Here is an 18,440-nt window from a genome sequence, read left to right as displayed (position 1 = left end):
GACTGTGAAGTGGGCTCTCTTCTGGACGCTGGAGCCGAGAACCGGCTGTCCATCCTTAAACAAAAGCCACAAGCCAGGAGCAAGCTGCAGTCTATATCCTGTCCATGGGCCGAGAATCTCATGTGCCAACTGGTTATAAGTCGAATCCCTTGGAGATCTAGCAGAGAGTGCGAAGCCCACTCTCGGGGAATAGACCTGCAGGGTTCCCCCCAGAAGGACAGCTGCGGCTGAAGACCAGGCCACTTACAAATCCCAGGAGGAAAGCACCAGAAGAACGGGGCACTCTATAGCCTGGCCGGCAGTATGCCAAAGGGGACTTAGAGCTGGAGAGTCTGCGAACGTTCAGGGCACCCAGCAGCAGCCCCGTTAGTTGCAGTCGGTAAGGGACGGCTTGGGGGACCAGTTTCAGGGGACAGAAAGACAGTAAATGGTGCCACACTCACTATCTCATAGTCTTAGACGAGGGCTCCGTTTCTTCAGATCTTGGGCATCACAACAGGGTTATCTGGGACTCATAAAAAAGCACCTAACGCACGTCAGCGTTCTTACGGTGTCTGGCAGACCCTAGCGCTGAATGCAGAATGGCTGCCACCCTTGTTATTTAAGTCGCTACTGTGAGCTGGAGGCGCGAGGGAGGCTGAGCAACAGGTGCACAGATGGCGCCGCGACCCACCCACCCGTCCGCGTTCAGCCTGGCCCTGCCAGGCAGCCCGCATCTCCCCACGTGACTTCCCGGCTCGCCCGCCCTCTCCCCGCCCCCTCGCGCGAGAAGGGGACTGGGGCGCGAAATACATCTCGCAGCGCGGTAGCGCGCAGTTGCGGCGCGCCGCGGCCGACGGGGGCGCTCCCGGCCTGCTTCGCGCGCGCGCTGACGTCCACACAGCATCGTCTCCGCCGCTGCCGCCGCTGCTGCCGCCGCCGCCGCCGCCATTGGAGTCAGCGCCCCCTCGGTGCGTCCGCGTCACGGCCGGGCCGTCGCGCCTCGCCTGCCGCCGGTGGCCGCGGCCAGTGCATCTGAGCAGTCGCCGCTGCCGTCGCCGCAGTCCGGGACAGGAGCGGCGGGCCCGGGGCCACGCGAGCGCGGAGTGACAGGCCCGGCGCCAGGGCCCGGCCTCGCGGGGAGGCCCGAGCTGGGGGCGCTTCGGCCCCGCGCTGCGCCGGGCTGTTCATGAAGCATGTCGGCCACCAGCGTGGACCCCCAGGTAGCGGGCCGGCCGCGGTCGCGAGTTGGGGCCGTGGGGTCGGGGTCGCGGGGGCCGGGGCCTCCCGGGCTCGCGCGTGACCCGCGAGCGCGTTCCGGGCTGGGCGCGCTGCCCCGCCAGGCTGCGCCGCCTCCAAGGCAGGGTTTTCTCGTGAATAACTTTTTTATTTCCCTTTTTCCCTGGGGTTCTGTCTGCTCGCACGTCCCGGCCTGCGACAATGCAGAGAACAAAAGGACAAGATAATAAAGGTAGGAAAAGTTACCGGACTGTCCTTTGGAGGCTTTGGAGTAGAGGAGGAAGCAGGAGCGCGCACCGAAGGAAGGACTGGACCATATGGGGGAAGAAACGGTTTTAGGTAGCTGTGCCGGGAACCGGAAACTTTTTTTCTTGATCAGCTCGGTAGTGATAGAAGTTTAGGTTTTGTGATGCTTGAGGAGGTTGGATAGGTTGAAGGCAGGGTTTTTCAAGGAGGAATAATTACGTGAGTTGTGCAGTCATTTCAGTCCTTCCCCCACAGTAAGATCATTAATCGGTTGGGGGCAGACGAAGGACCCGAAGGGAGCTGTAGGGCTGAGCTGCCGGCCTGTCCTCAGCCCCAGGCGTTCAGGCTCGCTGTAGGGAGACTGCCAGACAGCCAATCCTTCCCCTTACCTGGTATTGGCTTTGTCAGCTGGCTTCCAGGCCCAGGGAGGTTACAGCCGTTGTTTTCTAAGCGTGTTACATTCTCTAGTGATGTTCTGGTTTGGGATAAACCCCCAAAACTTGCTCTGTGAGAACCAGTAAGTGACACTTCTTGTTTCCTTTCGAGACTTTTTCCCACCAGTATGTGTGTTACTGGGGTGTAACCAAATATGGTTCATCGTGTTTTGAGACTGGAAAAATTCCAGCACTTTATTTACCTTTGCTTTCCTTTTCTGGGTGAGCATTGTAACAGTGGAAAATAAGTTAGAAGCCAAATAATAATGAACTTCAGAAACATTCAGTTACAACCCCTTTCCCAACTACAGTGCATTAAAAGCAGCCTGATACTCTTACCCACATGAACTGTTTCTCTTAGGGAGAGCCTGTTCTTTGTTTGGCAAATAAACATAGACTATGTTTAGACTGTTTTCACCAAAACCTGGTTATGGTTTCCTTGCATTGTATCGTTTGTACTTATATTTTTTCAGCGTCTTCCAAATTATGATTAAATTTTTATCAGAAATGCAAACTTGATTATTGAAAGTTCTGCATTGCTTTTCTGAGTTACATAAACATCAGTTCCACATGGATTACATACATTTAAGAATAAAAGTATTTCTTCTAGAGATTAATGGGAATAGACTTTACTTCCTTTAATTTCCATATTTAAATATAATTATTTAAAATTTAAAGGTAATATTTTGCAATTTCTTGTTCTAGTACAAAATGGTTCATTGCATCAGAAGGATACAGTTCACGACAATGACTTTGAGCCCTACCTTTCTGGACAGTCAAATCAGGTAAGTTTGTTTTGTTAATTTATCTTTTATATTTGTTTGAAATTGAAGTTTGTAATTCACCTTTACTGCTATAGTTTTTATTTTCTTATTCTAAACAACAGAGAAGCAGATTTTAAAGCACTCGAAATAACAAAAGTTAATGAAAATTTTTGCTCTGAAAACTTGCCTCGTGGGTCATAGGTGAAATGAAGATGGTGGTCTCGGGGCCTGGGATGCAAACAGAAGTTTAGTTGGTGCGGTGTTTGTGGGTCAGTGATCTGCCTTTGGTAAAGAGTTGAGTCGTGCTTAGCTCTCTGAAGCTTTTAGTGGGTTCTTTTTAGCTCTGGGTGGTTGGAATTGTAGTCTAGTAGAATGGTTAAAAACTGGGCTTTGGAGCCAGACACCACCCATGACTTATTGTGTAGCCTCAGAAGGATCTAACCCACTCTGTTCCTCAGTTTCCTTTTCTGTAAGTTGGAGGTAGTAGTAACTGTTGGGAAGATGACATCAGATGGTGTGTGTGAAGTGCTGAGACAGCACCTGATACAGTAGCCCTAATGCCTGCTGCTTTTGCAGTGTATCAGGTGCATTGCTTTAGAATAAAACCAGGCTTTGCCTCTTCCCTGTGGGTGAATGAAACTAGTCCACCTATGGTCCTGCTTTTCTACCTTCCTCTGAAGCAGCTTAGAACATTTCTTCATCCCCTTCCTCCTGCACTCAGCAAGTCACAGCTAAGGGTCTGAGAGACCCTGTCCAGAGGCTGCATCTGACTTCTCTCCTTTTGTGGATCCATCGTCCCCTGCCTGCAGTGGTATTGCAGAACAGAACTGAGCTGCTCCCAGTGTTGGGGTTTTGGCTGGGTCTAAGAAGTTTAATGGACTTTTTTTTTGAGTGTCTTATTTTCTTATTTTCTCTCATGATTTTTTAATGCTATAGGAGTATTGTGTACCCAGATTTAACCAAGGAGGGTCTTGTTGTTTTACCATACTTGAAAAACATTTTTATCGACTAGGAGCTTTTGTGTTATTTGGGTGGATCTCTTTAAAAATGGAATAGATTATTTTCACCAGTGTCATCACAGCTCAGTTTCACCTTTGGGATAGACCCTTCCATGAATTTTGCTACCAGTGAAGGCCCTTGAAATGGCTCCTTCTTCCTTTAGTGCATTTTTCAATAAGTTTACTGATCAGCACATTACTTAAGAGTAAATACCTTGATAACAAATTTTCCAGAATTATCTACTAATATAGAATGTTGATAGCATGTAACATGGCAGAGCTCTTAATTCATCATTTTTTTTCTGGTTCCTTTATTTTTACAGATGAAGAACTGAGGGCCAGAGAGGTTAGATGGTTTGCTTAAGATCATAGAGCCCAGCTGTGGCAGAGCCAAGGCCTCCTGATTGATCATCTGGGTGTTTTTCTCTCAAGTTTTGAGCAGTGCCTCCTTTTTGTCTTGTAATGGGTTGCTCATTACTTAAGATGGAACCATTATATGGTTTTCCTAGATGCTCCTTAGACTATTTTGGCATCGAGTTATTTGGGAATTGTTATTATGTCTAGAGTTTGACTTTTCTTCAGAAAAGTCATTTTCTATGATTTAGAAAAACTCATACATTTGGTTCCCCAGCTCTCAGATAAAGGATCTGCTGTGTTGCCTGTCCAGTTAGTCACCAGTGAATAAGTTGGAGAAGCCAGCTGGTGTGGCCGATAGCAGTATATTCACTGTTCTTGTTAGTGTGTTTAGAGACTGCATGATTTTGTTTTGTTTTTTTAAGAGGCCCATTTCATGTGGACCCTCAAGGCTGGGGGTGGGATAGGAATGTCCAGAAGCCGCACAGGCAGGCAAGCTTGGTAGGTTGCTGGCCGAGGCAGGCCTAGGGGAGAGCCAGAGGACTGCTCAAGCAGGCAGACCCAGCAGGGGTCTGTGGGCAAGCCCTCACAAGGGTGCCTAAGCCAGATGGGAAGATAAGGCTCCGACCTGGTCAGAGGCCTCTGGAGCCACAGGGCTGGCAGCTCCTGGAGGTGGGTGTGGAGTAGAGGTACAGACAGGAGTTGATCTGGTATAACGTGGACTTGATGGAAGGCGATGTTCCCTGATGTGCTGCTGTCCTTCTTTCTCTGCCTGCCTCCACAGGTAGGCTCAGGTTCCCTTCGGGACTGTCATGCTGAAAGCCAGCCCTGGGTGGGAGGTACAGGGAGTAGATGGAACCTCGGGGGGCGAGTGTGTGTGCTTTAACAGCTTTGTGGAGGTGTTACTGGTATGTAATAAACTGCACATATTTAAACTGTACATTTCTATCCATATATGTACCCACCCATGAACCATCACATCATTTGTGAGAGTGAACATACCCATCATGCCTACAGTACTCTAGAAAACAGATAGGGCACGGTAGCCACTTGGAAGTCACTAAGGTTCTCTGTCTTGTGAAACCTTAAAGCCTGGGGTAATTTGAATATTATTTAAGAGCGTGCCTTTTACATTTTTTGTAAGGTAGTGCATATAGATTTATAGACAAGCTACCTTTTTCAAAATTTATTTTGCAGTTATGCTGCAGGAAAATGAGAAGGTAAAGAAGGCACTTGTTCCTCGCAAGTAGATTTCTTCAAACTTCAAGAAAATTTTTTGTTTTTAAAATCGGCTATTTTGAAGCATCTCATTGTCTTCTGTAATGTATATAAGATTTTAACATTGAGAGTCCTTGTTTTGTTGTTAGTACAACCCTTTTGATTTTTAATCATTTTGATGGAGACGCTTAATATTACTTTAAACATGGTTTAACTCCTTATGCACCATAAGGGGGCTGGTTCCCATAGGTGGTCTTTACTTGCAAAGGCCTCAGAGTGCTGTGTGTGTGTTTTCAATTTTCCTTTCTAGTTTCCTAGCCTCCTGAAATAGAAGCTCCAACCTCCTTTCTGCACCCCCTTTCTGTTCTGAGGCTTGAGATGCATGTCAGTAAGCTTCTAGGACCAGCTGGGAAGGGAAAGTGCTGTCTCCACGTGGGTGGTGGATGCTTGGCCTGCCCAGGAACTTCCTGGTTTCTTGGATCTCTTGTTTTCTGAAAGGTTAGGAAAGACAGACGATTCAAAAGTTCCTCTCAGAGTTTCAAAGTTCAAGTGGTGGTAATTGGTTTGTTCTGATCTCTAGAAAGCCACACTGCTAATCAAATTCTCTACTTTAAGAAGAGTGGATTTAGAGACTTGAAATCTAGAGATGGGTATTTGTTTTCAGATTTTAGAATGTTGTGAGGCTCTCAGTGTGGCATCTCTTTAAGCCCCTTGTGTATGCCATCCCTCAAATGTTCCTTTATGTAGATAGGTTGACATTTGTACCTGTATGCTTTTCTTCAAGAAGCTTCTGACCCTGAGTGATATTTCAGTTTAAAAATAGAAAAGTTCATCTTGAAAGTTGAACTTACCATGTTACCCAAGATTTACATTAGAGTTATTGTTTTGGACTGTTTCACCCAGCAGCACATAAGCCAGTCTACATAGATGCATGCTTTATCAGGCCGTCTGTGGTACCTTAGGCCAGGAAATTCCAAGCCAGGAGGGCAGGGGCACAGTGCCTGCAGGTGTGCGCTGTGGCCCTGGCTGGCCCAGGAAGATCCGCAAGGTCAGAAGAGAGACCCTTATTCATTATGGGCATTTGTAGATCTCTACAAAATGGAAGCTTCCGTAAACATACACTTACTAGGAATTCATCACCGCAATTGCTTTACCAGAAATGCTACTGGAAAGTTACAGTTGAATTTTAGCATAATTATTGCTGGCAAATTTCTCAAAGCTATAAGCATATTTGAGGCATGGAACTAATGCAGAAACTCCTGTCTCTACTTACTGTGTCACCCAGCTGAGGGGGGCATAAAGAACAGCCTCATAAAGAACAGCTTTGAAAACAAATATGAAACCTTCCAGCCTAATAGTTTGGGGGTTGGGTTATTTTTATTACCGCACCTCCTCGGGTTCCTACTGAGGACCCATGGGACCCGCTGTTGGGCCTGACCATGGTGCTGGGCCTGCCCTTGGCCCTGGGCCACCCTGTGGTTTCATGTGAATGGGTGCCTGTCACTTTGTCACTGTTTTTCCATTTACACAGTTTATTGAAGTTATTATTATTATTATTATTAAAGGAAACACTCCTCGACCCACTCCTGAAATGCCCTTTTAACTTGGGCTTCTTTGCTGGCTTCTTCTGTTTCCCCCTTAGCTGATGGCTGAATCACTTTATTGTTTGTGTAACAAAGTATTTGAGTAATTTTGGAGTTTCGTAAAACTGGAGATGGAAGGTTTCAGCTTCAATTTAAATGGTCTGATCGTTTAGAGTGAGAATTTGTTTTTCCCTTAATGTGGTTAAATTTGAATAAATATTTTATGCATGATGATTGTCTAAACCCACAACTTCTCTAATAAAAAGAAATTGAGAAGTATGGCGAATTCCTGTTCTTAATTCAAAGAAAAATAGTCACTGATGATTTTAAATTTCTTTCTTTGTTTTGGCTCTCCAACCTCCTTACCGACTTTTTTTTTTTTTTTTTTGCATGGACATGCACCAGGAAATGAACCCCTTACTGTCATTTTTGACATAGTCACTAGGAGGAGCCTTAAGAGTACAAAGTTTATGGTGCAGTTTCTTAAGTCAGTAGACTCAAATTTTGCCTTGAAATGGTGTTGGCATCTCCTTCTTGAGGTCCTCATTCAGTCCACAGGCGCTAACCAGAATGTCCCAGATGTGAAAGCCATTGGCATCTTTGAGGAGAGCTGGTCATCTTTAGAGCTGGAAGTAGCAGGGTCAGTGTTTTACCTGTGTTGTCCTTAAGAGGAGCTCTACGTTGCTTCTCTGCTAGAACAGAAATATTCTTGCTCTAAAAAAGGCAGAGCTACGCATGAACTGATAGAAAGCTTGGGGTTTGCTTCCATAACTTTAGTTTATATGCCTATCCCTTACAACTGTGCTTTCCTGTTCATAACTTTGGATTTCACAGCTTATAAGATTGCTTATTTGGTGTTGCTTGGAGCTGCACAAGGCTGAGGAATGATTCAATTGCAAAGCCTCTTGTCTTGAGAGCACTTCCTAATGAGTAGCAGCCAGCCACTTGGGCATGACCATAGAAGGCAGAGGCAGGGCTCATTTTTCACAGTCCATCTAGGTCCTGAAAGGGGCTTATAGCATGTTTCACAAGTGGCCAAGAATGTGCATTTTCTGTGTGTGTGGAGAGTGCATCTCAGTCCACACAGAGCAAGTATAGTTTTGGTTCCATGTAAACGTAGGTCAGGACAGTTGGCACCTTGTATTGCAGACTGGTCAGGAGCAGCTTCCCTTCCTTTGTGGGAGGGGAGGAAGGAATTGTGAAACTATAGCGTACGTTTTAGCTTGTATGAAAAGAATGTGGGGAGAAATAACCTCCCCACATATAGAGGGGTTATTTCATCTCATCTTGCAAATTAATTTGCTGCTTTACTTTGGAATTTTGAAGAGAATATACTCTCTCAGATGGTACTAGAACATGGGTTCTTAGGATTGCAGTGGAAATGGAATTGAGGGCCCTGTCATGTAGCTTGCCCTTGTAGCCTGCTAAGCAGGGGAAGTAGGTTTTTTGTTTGTTGTTATTGTGGTACCATACAAATACAACCTTTCCCATTTGCAGATAGGAGCTTTGGGAGCTGTTGACAGAGCTGACTTAAAGTTCCATTTTGACCTTATATTTATAGTCAGCTGCTCAGTGCTGGGACCTGAGCTGAGAAGGAGCCTGCAGGGGTATGGTAGAAGCAAGAGGGCTGGCAGCATAGCTTCAGAATGGGACAGTGGGACAGCAGTTGGTGTGCCTGCTGCTTTGTTTTCCAGAAACTGTACAACTACAACTTAGTTTTATCTGGGAACTAAAAACTAGGAATCTTGTTTTCCTTTTGTTGTGTGAATTTAAGTGCCCGTGAAAGGACACTGGAATGAACAACTCAGCAAGTTTTCGGTCAACTTGAAGCTGTATCATTGCCGACTTCATATTTATCCCCACTTGATAAATAAGAAAGAGGGTCCAGAGGAGTTTATGGCCCACCCGACTACTTCTCCCTTTCCCAGACACCTCACAGCCTTGTTTTTCCTCAGTGTGGGCACACTCCTGATTAAACCCATGCTATGGTTTTGTAAGGGAGAGTTAGCTAGATAGGGTCTTAGAAGTAGGGTCATGAGGGAACAGGAATCCTCGGCATTATTTGGGAACTTCTTGTTAAGTTTTACTTGAGCCCATGTGACAAGATGAGGTGTTTGGGCAGCGCTGGGTGGGTGAATCACCCTTCACCTGGGAAGCAGGTGAGAATCGTCTTCCTAAGCAGGGGCAGGGTGGTAAATATGTTGTTGCTTGTGCCTGCACAACCTGTGTGTCAGGCTTGTCCGTTTAGTGATGATATTCCAGATGGACTTTGAGGGTCATGGAGTGCCCAGAATGAAATGTGCGGTCTCGTGTCCTGTTAGATCCTTGGTTGGGACTGAATGTTACATAAGTTAGGACTGTTAATGGTGTTGGTCCCTTGGGGTCTATTTTGTTGAGTTCCGCTTTCTGTAGCTTCTGTCGAGTCTGTAGCTGATGGATCAGGATACCAGGTGGCCAGTGGGTCAGGTCTTTTCATCACCACACTTCTGTGAGAGGGAGGCTGTGGGCGTGTGGTCACAGGACTGCTGAGAAGAGCGTGTCTGTGGATGGGAGGGAGGAGGCCAGCCCCCTGTGGAAGGACTGTCCCCTAGCTGCCCAGCTTCCTGGACTTCCCTCTACTATCCAAGGCTGGAGCACACGAGTTGGGCAGAGCCAGTTTGAGGGAGAGATGACAGTAGCAGAGCTGGAAGCACAGGAAGTTCTTTCAGTGGGAAGAGAGTTATTCCCTATTCCTGTGCTTGTAGAGAACGTCAGTAGTGTCCCATTTGTCTTTTTTTTCCCCCTGAGAATCTCAATGATTTTTATTATGGGGAAGCAGTTATTGCATTTTAAAAGATGATTCTGGAATATTTTGTTGACAGATGGAACAACCAGCAGGAAGGAAATCAGAGAAAGAAATATGATTTCAAGAGTCCTGTGGATGGGACTGGAGAAGCAGGAGGTGGCAGTGGAGACCAGCAGCCAGGTGGCTGATGTCTGCCCGGCCTGCTGGCCTCATGCTCTGGCCTTGGCCTGGGGTTTGAGTTGTTCAAGGTTGGACACGCAGAAGAACAGGTGGGAGCCCTTTCACGGGTCTCCAGGAAGGAGTCCAGAGAGTTACCCTGGTTGTCCTAGACAAGGGCCTAGGGCAGCAGAGCTTTCCACTTGAAGAAGAAAGAGAGACCACCAGTGCTTTCTTGATGTACAGCTGTGTCTAGTTACTTGGGGATGGGAAATAAGAAAGCAAGTGTTCCAGGTTGGGGGCTCTACTCTGACCTCCCAGTCGCCGCTGTTTTCTGATGGCATTTCCGCTGACACCAGACCCTCCTGGCAGAGACCTTCTCACCTCTGATGGTCCCTCCCCTGATACTTCTTCCTGCCTCAGTGCTGTGGGGGTGGGAGGGTCCAATTCCAACCAGACTTTTAGATGAGGGTCTCCAGGGAGACTGCCTTACCAGAATCCCCAGGCCTAAACCTGCGCCCTGGACAGCTTTTCAGAAAGCCCTAAGCTGAGGGACCGAAGCATGGGCTTTCCCTGCCACATCTGCTGCCTCGTGTTACAGCCTATACCCCTCTCTGAGGTTCTGGCTGTCACCCAGGCGTGCCTCCAGTAAGGTGATCATCATGAAGATGGAGCCCAAACAGAGTCAGAGGCCCCCCTCCTCCCCTCCTACCTAGGACACTTGCTTATGCTGAGGAGCTGGAGTGGCCCACTGCCCTCTGCTGCCAGATGCACTCAGAGCCCCAAGGATATACCCAGGAAACCATGGGGATGTGAGGGAAGCCTCACACGTAGAGGTGGGAGACTGTCATAAAAGGTGACGTGGAGATGGAAGAGGCCTCTGAGACAGCCCTTGAAGAGGGTGGGGAGGACTCTTGAGGGCAGAGGTGTGAGAAAGGATGTCTGGCAGGGTCCACACTGCGCCAAGGCCCCAGGGGCCATGGGGGACTCGATGGGCTTGCAGTCCCCTTGACCCCAGCAGCCTGGGCCCGGGCCTTGAGTGTCCTGGTCTGCCTAGAGGCATCTCACTGCTCTGTAAAGCTGTTGGGTTTTCCTTGTACTGACGAGCTGCCAGCATTTGTGGTCATCGAATGCTGGTAGGACAGGGATTTTTCATTCCTTACTAAGTGGATCACTGCTTGATCTCATTCAAGGTTCTGCTAGGTAGATTACTGCATACCAGTTCTCGGGAGGCCTGCTTCATTTGTTAGTTGCCTATTTGAATTCAGATCGTTATACTTGGTGCTTTGTGTTTTGAGATCACAAGCTAGATTGTGTTCTTTTTAAATTTCTCTTCATCTTCACTTTGTTCTCTTAGCTTTCCTTTTAGAAGCAAGAACCCAATACTGTCCAATCTTGTTCTAATCAATCTGTGCTTAAACAGAACAAAGCAATAGGTGACCGTCATTTTAAATGGTCTTTTCAGTTTTATGGAAGTGGCCTCACTCTTGTGTTTCTGTTTTCACAGAGTAACAGCTATCCCTCGATGACTGACCCCTACCTGTCTAGTTATTACCCGCCGTCCATCGGATTTCCTTACTCCCTCAATGAAGCACCGTGGTCTACCGGCGGGGACCCCCCCCATTCCATACCTCACCACCTATGGACAGCTCAGCAACGGAGACCATCATTTTATGCATGATGCTGTTTTTGGGCAGCCTGGGGGTCTGGGAAACAACATCTACCAGCATAGGTTTAATTTTTTCCCCGAAAATCCTGCCTTCTCGGCATGGGGAACGAGTGGATCGCAAGGGCAGCAGACTCAGAGTTCAGCTTATGGAAGCAGCTACACTTACCCACCCAGCTCCCTGGGCGGCACAATTGTTGATGGACAGACAGGCTTCCACAATGACACTCTCAACAAGGCCCCCGGAATGAACAGCCTGGAGCAGGGCATGGTAGGCCTGAAGATCGGGGATGTCACGACATCTGCAGTCAAGACAGTGGGGTCAGTGGTTAACAGTGTGGCAGTGACTGGTGTTCTTTCTGGGAATGGTGGAACAAACGTAAACATACCAGTTTCAAAACCAACCTCTTGGGCTGCCATTGCCAGCAAACCTGCAAAGCTACAGCCTAAAATGAAAGCAAAAAGTGGGCCTGTGATTGGAGGTGCTTTGCCCCCACCACCTATAAAACATAACATGGACATTGGCACCTGGGATAACAAGGGTCCTGTGACAAAGGCCCCAGCTCCTCAGCCGACCCCGCCTCCCCAGTCTGCCCCACTGCCACAACAGATTGTCCAGCCCGTGACAGCTCAGCCACCTCCTCTGGCCCAGCCACAGTATCAGAACCCTCAGCAGCCACCCCAAACCCGCTGGGTAGCCCCTCGCAACAGAAACGCAGCTTTTGGGCAGAGCGGAGGTAGCAGCAATGATAGTAACTCTACTGGAAACCCTCAGCCTAACTCTGCCCCGAGCGTAGACTCCCACCCTGTTCTTGAAAAACTGAAAGCTGCCCATAGCTATAATCCTAAAGATTTTGATTGGAATCTCAAGCACGGACGTGTGTTCATAATCAAGAGCTACTCCGAGGATGATATCCACCGGTCCATCAAGTATTCCATCTGGTGCAGCACGGAGCATGGCAACAAGCGCCTGGACAGTGCTTTCCGCTCCTTGAACGGCAAGGGGCCTGTCTACCTGCTTTTCAGCGTCAACGGGAGTGGGCATTTCTGTGGCGTGGCCGAGATGAAGTCTCCAGTGGACTATGGCACCAGTGCAGGGGTCTGGTCTCAGGACAAGTGGAAGGGAAAGTTTGACGTCCAGTGGGTTTTTGTCAAGGATGTGCCCAACAACCAGCTCCGGCACATCCGACTGGAGAACAATGACAACAAGCCGGTCACAAACTCCCGCGACACCCAAGAGGTGCCCCTTGAAAAGGCCAAGCAAGTGCTGAAGATCATCGCCTCCTACAAGCACACGACCTCCATCTTTGATGACTTCTCCCACTACGAGAAGCGCCAGGAGGAGGAGGAGGTGGTGCGCAAGGTGAGTGGATCCAGACCTTCTCAAGAGGTGAGGCATTGTGGTTGCCCAGACGGCAATATGTTCCTATTTGGAACAAAATGTCCCTAAGCACAAAAATGTCGGCAGTGTGCAGATGTGGTCCAGCCGCTCCAGGGAAAGGGCTTCTGGGCCCTGAATTGGGCTGCAGTGACTGGTGGCTCTCATCTGCCTCAGCTGGGAGCAGTGCAGAGGTCCCAGGGTCACCTTTCCTGGGCTTTTTCTGAGCCTGGTCACCAGGAGTGACCACTGGTGACATTTGTATGGAAATTACTCTGTGACTTCTGATCTTTTTTTTTTTTTACATTTTTAAGAAATAAAATTGGGATCACGGTGGACAGCTTTTGTTATAAAGGCTTCCCAGGGCTCTGCTTTTGGCAGTTGGGATACTGTGGCCTGGAGGTAGTTTCCTTCTTGTTCTGTTTATCACCCAGTGTCTTGGAGTTTTGGAAACTTAAACTTACTTTGTCTAGGTAGTGAAGAGAATTGGGGGGACTGGGGGGAGGAGATGTACAAGTTTTAAAATAATAAGAAAATTGAGGGGTTAGAGTCTAGATATTTTATAATGATAAATGTATGTTTAGAGCCAATAGTGAAAAGCTTTTAGCTGGGTGTCTGTGCTAGTTCTTGTTTCCTATTATATTTGTGGGGCCTGGTTAGAGTCACTGGAGATTTTGATCCCAAGGGACTGTTCTACTCTTTGGAAGGCTGGTGCTCCGATGCACACATCGGGCCCCAGAATGGGACGGTGTGATCCTCTGCCATAAAGCTCAGTTAGTTTAAGAGACTGTCCCCAGAGCTTCTAATTTCATGAAACGTCTTTTGATTATACATGGGTTTTTCATCCTTTATCAGTCCTCCATATTAAAAAAAGAAAAGAAGTATTACTTTCTTCGTGAACTCCAGGTGCCTTTTGGTAGAAAAACATGTAAATTGGGATGTATAGTAATAACAATTTTTTAAAATTATAAAGAACTCATGGTTTGCAAAACTTTGAAAAATAATTTCACTCTTGAGAAGAGAAGGAACCATTATTTATTTACAGTTACTAAAATTCTGCATTTCAGCTTTTTTAGGTACAATAAAATATTGACTTGATGCTTTTATAGGGATAATTACTAAAGTAACTTGATTCCTCAGCAGTCTTTAAACCAGCACTTAGCTTTTTGTATGTATAGTTTATTTTTTTAAATACTCTAACACTTGTGAGGTGCAAGGGTAGTTCAGTGGTAGAATTCTCTCCTGCCATGCCGGAGACCCGGATTTTATTCCCGGCCCAATGCATTCCCCCCAAAAAACCAAACTAAAAACCAACCAAACAAAAATTCAACAAGTGGTGCTGCAGTAATGGGGTACTCATATCAAAAAAGAATGAAATGTGACCCCTGCCATAAAACATCCAAAATAATAATAATATAGTCCTCCAGGTGCTGAAGGTTGGGGATAAATTCTTACCTGTAATCTGGCTGGTGTTTTTAAAATTCTCGTATTTTAAAACTCACATTCTGACGACTGCTAAGAAACACTATGCTACTTGTTTGTTGGGTGTTCTGAAATGGTCTCATGCCAAGTATGATGTGACCCCTCAGGCCCACTGCGTGCTTGGGGCTGCCCTTCCCACTCAGTGGGCTGCTCAGGTGAGCCCCTTCCCCTATCCTCATTGTTAGCCAGGCTGCCGGAAAGTTGTTGGCCCTGTGTACTACCTGGCACTAATTCATGTTTTTGAAACTGACATGCAAGAACCCCTAGCTATGAATGTCCTGGTAGAATTTCAGGTATGTTTCAGATGTGTGACGGAATGCATGTGGTCCCAGACTGGCAGCACCAGCACCTGGATCCTGCCTGGCCAAAATGGGGGAAGCGCTGGGCCCAGGGATTATCAGAAGGGGCACTCAGATTGCTCAGAAGTCAGAGCCGTGGCTGGTTTAGAGTGGGACTTTGAATTTCTAATACTCTGTTGCTCTAGTTTTCCGGATACTTCCAGTTCTTCTTAGGAATAAAGTGAACTGTAATGACTCCCTGTTGTAACTCTCCATGCGATAGGCTGCCCAGGCCGCTGCGCTTGAGAGTTCCAGGACATGTGGCCAAGACCCACCTTGTGTTTATCATTCTAGAGTTAGAAGCCAGTGCTTTGAAACGACTAGAGTTTTTAAAACCTTAATATTCAGAAAGTAAAGTATACTCAACATTTTGTAGGATTACTGTACTTGTACCTCAACTTTAAATTTTAAAACAGTGATTTCTGAGAAAAGCTCTAACTTTTATGGACATTGTATCTGGCTAGGTCCTAGATTTGACGAGCTGTTTTTTGTTTGTTTGCTTGTTTTTACTCTGTGAAGTCATTCGCTGGGCGTGTGTATGACAGTGAAGGTGTGAGTGAATTGTTCTTCTCCAGCCTCTGAGCAGGAGCGCTTTTGAACTTGGGTTCTGGGAGAGACAGGGTGCCATCGAGAACAAGCATGTGCTGGAATCCCAAAGGAAAACTGCACTTCTGACGCCTTTTTTTTTTGATGCTAGGAATTTTATGAGTAAAAGTATTTTAATATTAAAAAATATTAAAAGGAGCCTTGTAGTCATTGTAGTAGTTGAAGAAAGTGTTTACCCTGACCTGCTTTAAGAGGAGCCATTTCACCTCTGAGGAGATGTTGGCATTGGCTCTATGGAAAGATGGATACCTGGGATTTATTTAAGAGAATGCAAAATAAAAAGTTTCTTAATTTTCCCATCTTGAGAGCTCAAGGTCGAGAGGAAATGTTAACTGGACTAGGGGCTGTGCACCTAGTTTGTAATCCACATATACTCCAGCTTTTTAAAGGCAGGTAATCTGATGTAAACAGCATCTGGTGTTTCCAAGGAGCAGCCAGGTTGGATGTTTATGCTGTGAATGATGAGCTAGAGACCTTGCAGTATACGAATAGGTTTACTATGTTTTATTAGCAAAAGAGAAAGACTCAACTTGTTACTTAAGTTAAACTTGAAGTGTAATCCAATCTCTGTGGGTATTACTGGGTGTAGTTCATAGATAAGCTCCTTTCACAGCCATTTACTAGTTTGCATTTTAATAAAAAGGGGGGCAGGGATGAAAATGGCAGTGTCAGGGAGGGTGGTACACGGTAACTGGGTGCTCTTTGGAGTGGGTGTCTCCCGTCTGGACTGAATCTAGGTGCCACCACTGAGGAAGTGACCAGGTAGCTTCTAGATACTGCCTGCTAAAGCTAGTTGGGCAAATGTGGAAAAAGACTCAAAGGTGGAGCCCATCCTTCCCTGTCAGACTTACTCTGGAAGAGAGAATGTTCTATTAGGAAATCAGCCTGGCTGGAGGTACCTTGCGCTGATGGAGGCCACGGTTTCCTGAGTGTCGCAGAGGCACGGGGTGAGGGAAGGAGTACGGTCCAGACAGACCTGAGTCCACAGGCCACTCTTCGCCTCACAGGTGCTCACAATCTAGCCAGTCGAACAGACTTCATTACTCCGCAGGGCTCTTGTGGGTTTAAGTGAGGTGCGATAGAACAAAGCAGCTCCCATCGTACCTAGCACGAGTCACTGCCCAGTACATGTCAGTTCTTTCCTCCGCACACAAGTGGTTTTACATTTATAAAGGGCTTCTCCATCAGCATGTCACTTCCATGTAGGATAGGGTTTGAAAAGCTTGTGGCAGGGATTTCAAGCTCCCGGCAAGCAGGCCCTGTGGGGTTGTAATGGTTGGAGATTTTCTGCTGAAAGAAAAAGCTGTTAAAAGTTCCAGTCTTTGGGAGGGAGTGGGTGCAAAGGCGGCAGGGTGGCCGTGGGTGGGTGAGGCCGAAGCCTGGGCATGACTGGGCCTGCAGCTCCACAGCGGGCACTCAGGTGTGTCCATGGGGTATCAGGCGCTGGCCAGCGGCACTGGTCACTTTTGAGGGAATTCGTCTGTGCCACTTACTCCGTGCTAAAGTTTCTTTCTTTTTCTTTTACAGGAACGACAGAATCGAAACAAACAATAAGAATAAGTCAGTTTCTTACATGTTTTATTGTTAGACTTTGAAAAACAAAGTTTAAAAATGTGCGCTTGGTGCTGTCGTCCAGTGCCAGCGCCATGTGTCGCCTGTGCAGGGGGCTGAAGTGTCGCGTCTCTTAGTTCTCTGCAGTTTAATTTTGCCCCAATGGATCGGCATTCATTTGCGTTTTTCTGTGTGTTATAATACTGTAGAACTCACTAATAAAGGTTATTATTTTTTGTCAGCTTATCATTCAGACTGACCTAATGCAAAATATAAATATCCTTAAAAACAAAAAGCTTAACACATCCCAAAGATTATTTTTAATTTTGGCAGAAATTATGTTCTTATTCTTGTATTCAGCCATTTGCTATCTCTATATGCCTTCTTATTTCTTGCCCCCTTTTCGCTTTAGCACACATTTAAGAAACCATGAATTGTGTAGTCATTTCAAGTTTTCTGTGAAAATGCTGCTCTTCAAAATACTGAAATCAAAAGGTTCAAGATCACCTTGGTCAGCTGGTTTGCCATTTTTATTATCTGTGTTTATCTAAAATGCCCATTTGATTTTTCTTCTAGACAGATAAATTTTAATTTTTAAATTTTGGTGAAAACGGTTCTTGAATCCCCTGCCCCTTCCCACCGGCGGGGCCAATGCCGGCATTTGCCGTCAAAGCTCTGAGCTTTGACACAGCTAGATAATGAGGGGATTCATATGCAGAGGCTTTGGAAACATTTTAAATCTGGTTCTGTGTTCAGGTGTTCTTCATTTTTTGCAGCTTATTTTTAATTTTCCTTTTTTTCTTCACTTGCAAACCCTAATACCATCTTAGATTTTTATACCAATAAGCTAAGCTTTAAATGTAGGAACCGCTAGGCAGTGTGATGGATGATACCGCCAATGTGCACATTTGATGGTTATGTTCAATTTTTTTTCCTGTTGAATGGGTAAAAAAAAAGCAAAACAAAATGTAAAAACTGAATTTGCTGTCCTGTGTTAGTGGAATGAGGGAACCATTGACGAACTCACCACCGCCTGGAGTTTGCGTTTCAGCATGAAAATGGTGCTCACGCCTGCTGCCTGGCACACAGCCCGCACGTGTCCACTGTCGAGGGTGCCCCCCCCCCCCCGCCAACACCCACAGCAGGTGTCTGAGGAAAACTACGGACTCCAAAAGACCCTCTGATTCAGTTTAAACTGTATTATTTAGACTTGTATTTAGAACGTGTCACTTGCTCTGAGCCTGTGTGGAGTAATGGACAACAACAGATAACTTTTCCTCTAGGAGAATACAAGCCTTAATAAACAATACCTATTTAGCAAGTTTGGTGTCATTTTATTCTTTAACCTTATTGCATAGTAACTTTTTTAATTGTAAGGCCTGTAAAAGGAGTTGCTATTTAAAAACCTGAGTCTGTTTCTCAGCATCTGAACATTCCATTCTCTTGGCTTTGGTGGAATGCTTTTTTGGGGGGAGAATGGCCAGTAGTCTTTTAAGACCCTCTGTGCTCTATTGTAACTTCACTTAGCTCTCATTATATTTGGTTAAAAAGAGAGAGGAAATTTTACAATGATCTGAAGTTACAACGTGCAGTTTATAGTGTCATGCACCCACCTTCCCCAATGTTTTATTATAAGAATTTGCAAACATACAGTGTTGTGGGC

General features: G+C 46.3%; 1 protein-coding gene across 1 annotated transcript; it reads left to right on the top strand.

The window, feature by feature from the left end:
- The first annotated feature begins 1,101 nt into the window (after window positions 1-1,101).
- On the top strand, window positions 1,102-18,098 carry YTHDF1 (YTH N6-methyladenosine RNA binding protein F1). The gene is given in 6 exon segments (XM_077117451.1): window positions 1,102-1,202; window positions 1,426-1,450; window positions 2,604-2,683; window positions 11,264-11,371; window positions 11,373-12,785; window positions 16,754-18,098. Coding segments are annotated over 6 exon segments (1,680 nt in total). The 5' UTR covers window positions 1,102-1,175; the 3' UTR covers window positions 16,781-18,098.
- Window positions 18,099-18,440: the final 342 nt, after the last annotated feature.

Source organism: Tamandua tetradactyla, chromosome 1, assembly GCF_023851605.1.
Source record: "Tamandua tetradactyla isolate mTamTet1 chromosome 1, mTamTet1.pri, whole genome shotgun sequence".
NCBI classification, from domain to species: Eukaryota; Metazoa; Chordata; class Mammalia; order Pilosa; family Myrmecophagidae; genus Tamandua; species Tamandua tetradactyla.
Note: the sequence above shows the minus strand (reverse complement) of the source record. Positions and strands in the feature narration are given on the sequence as shown.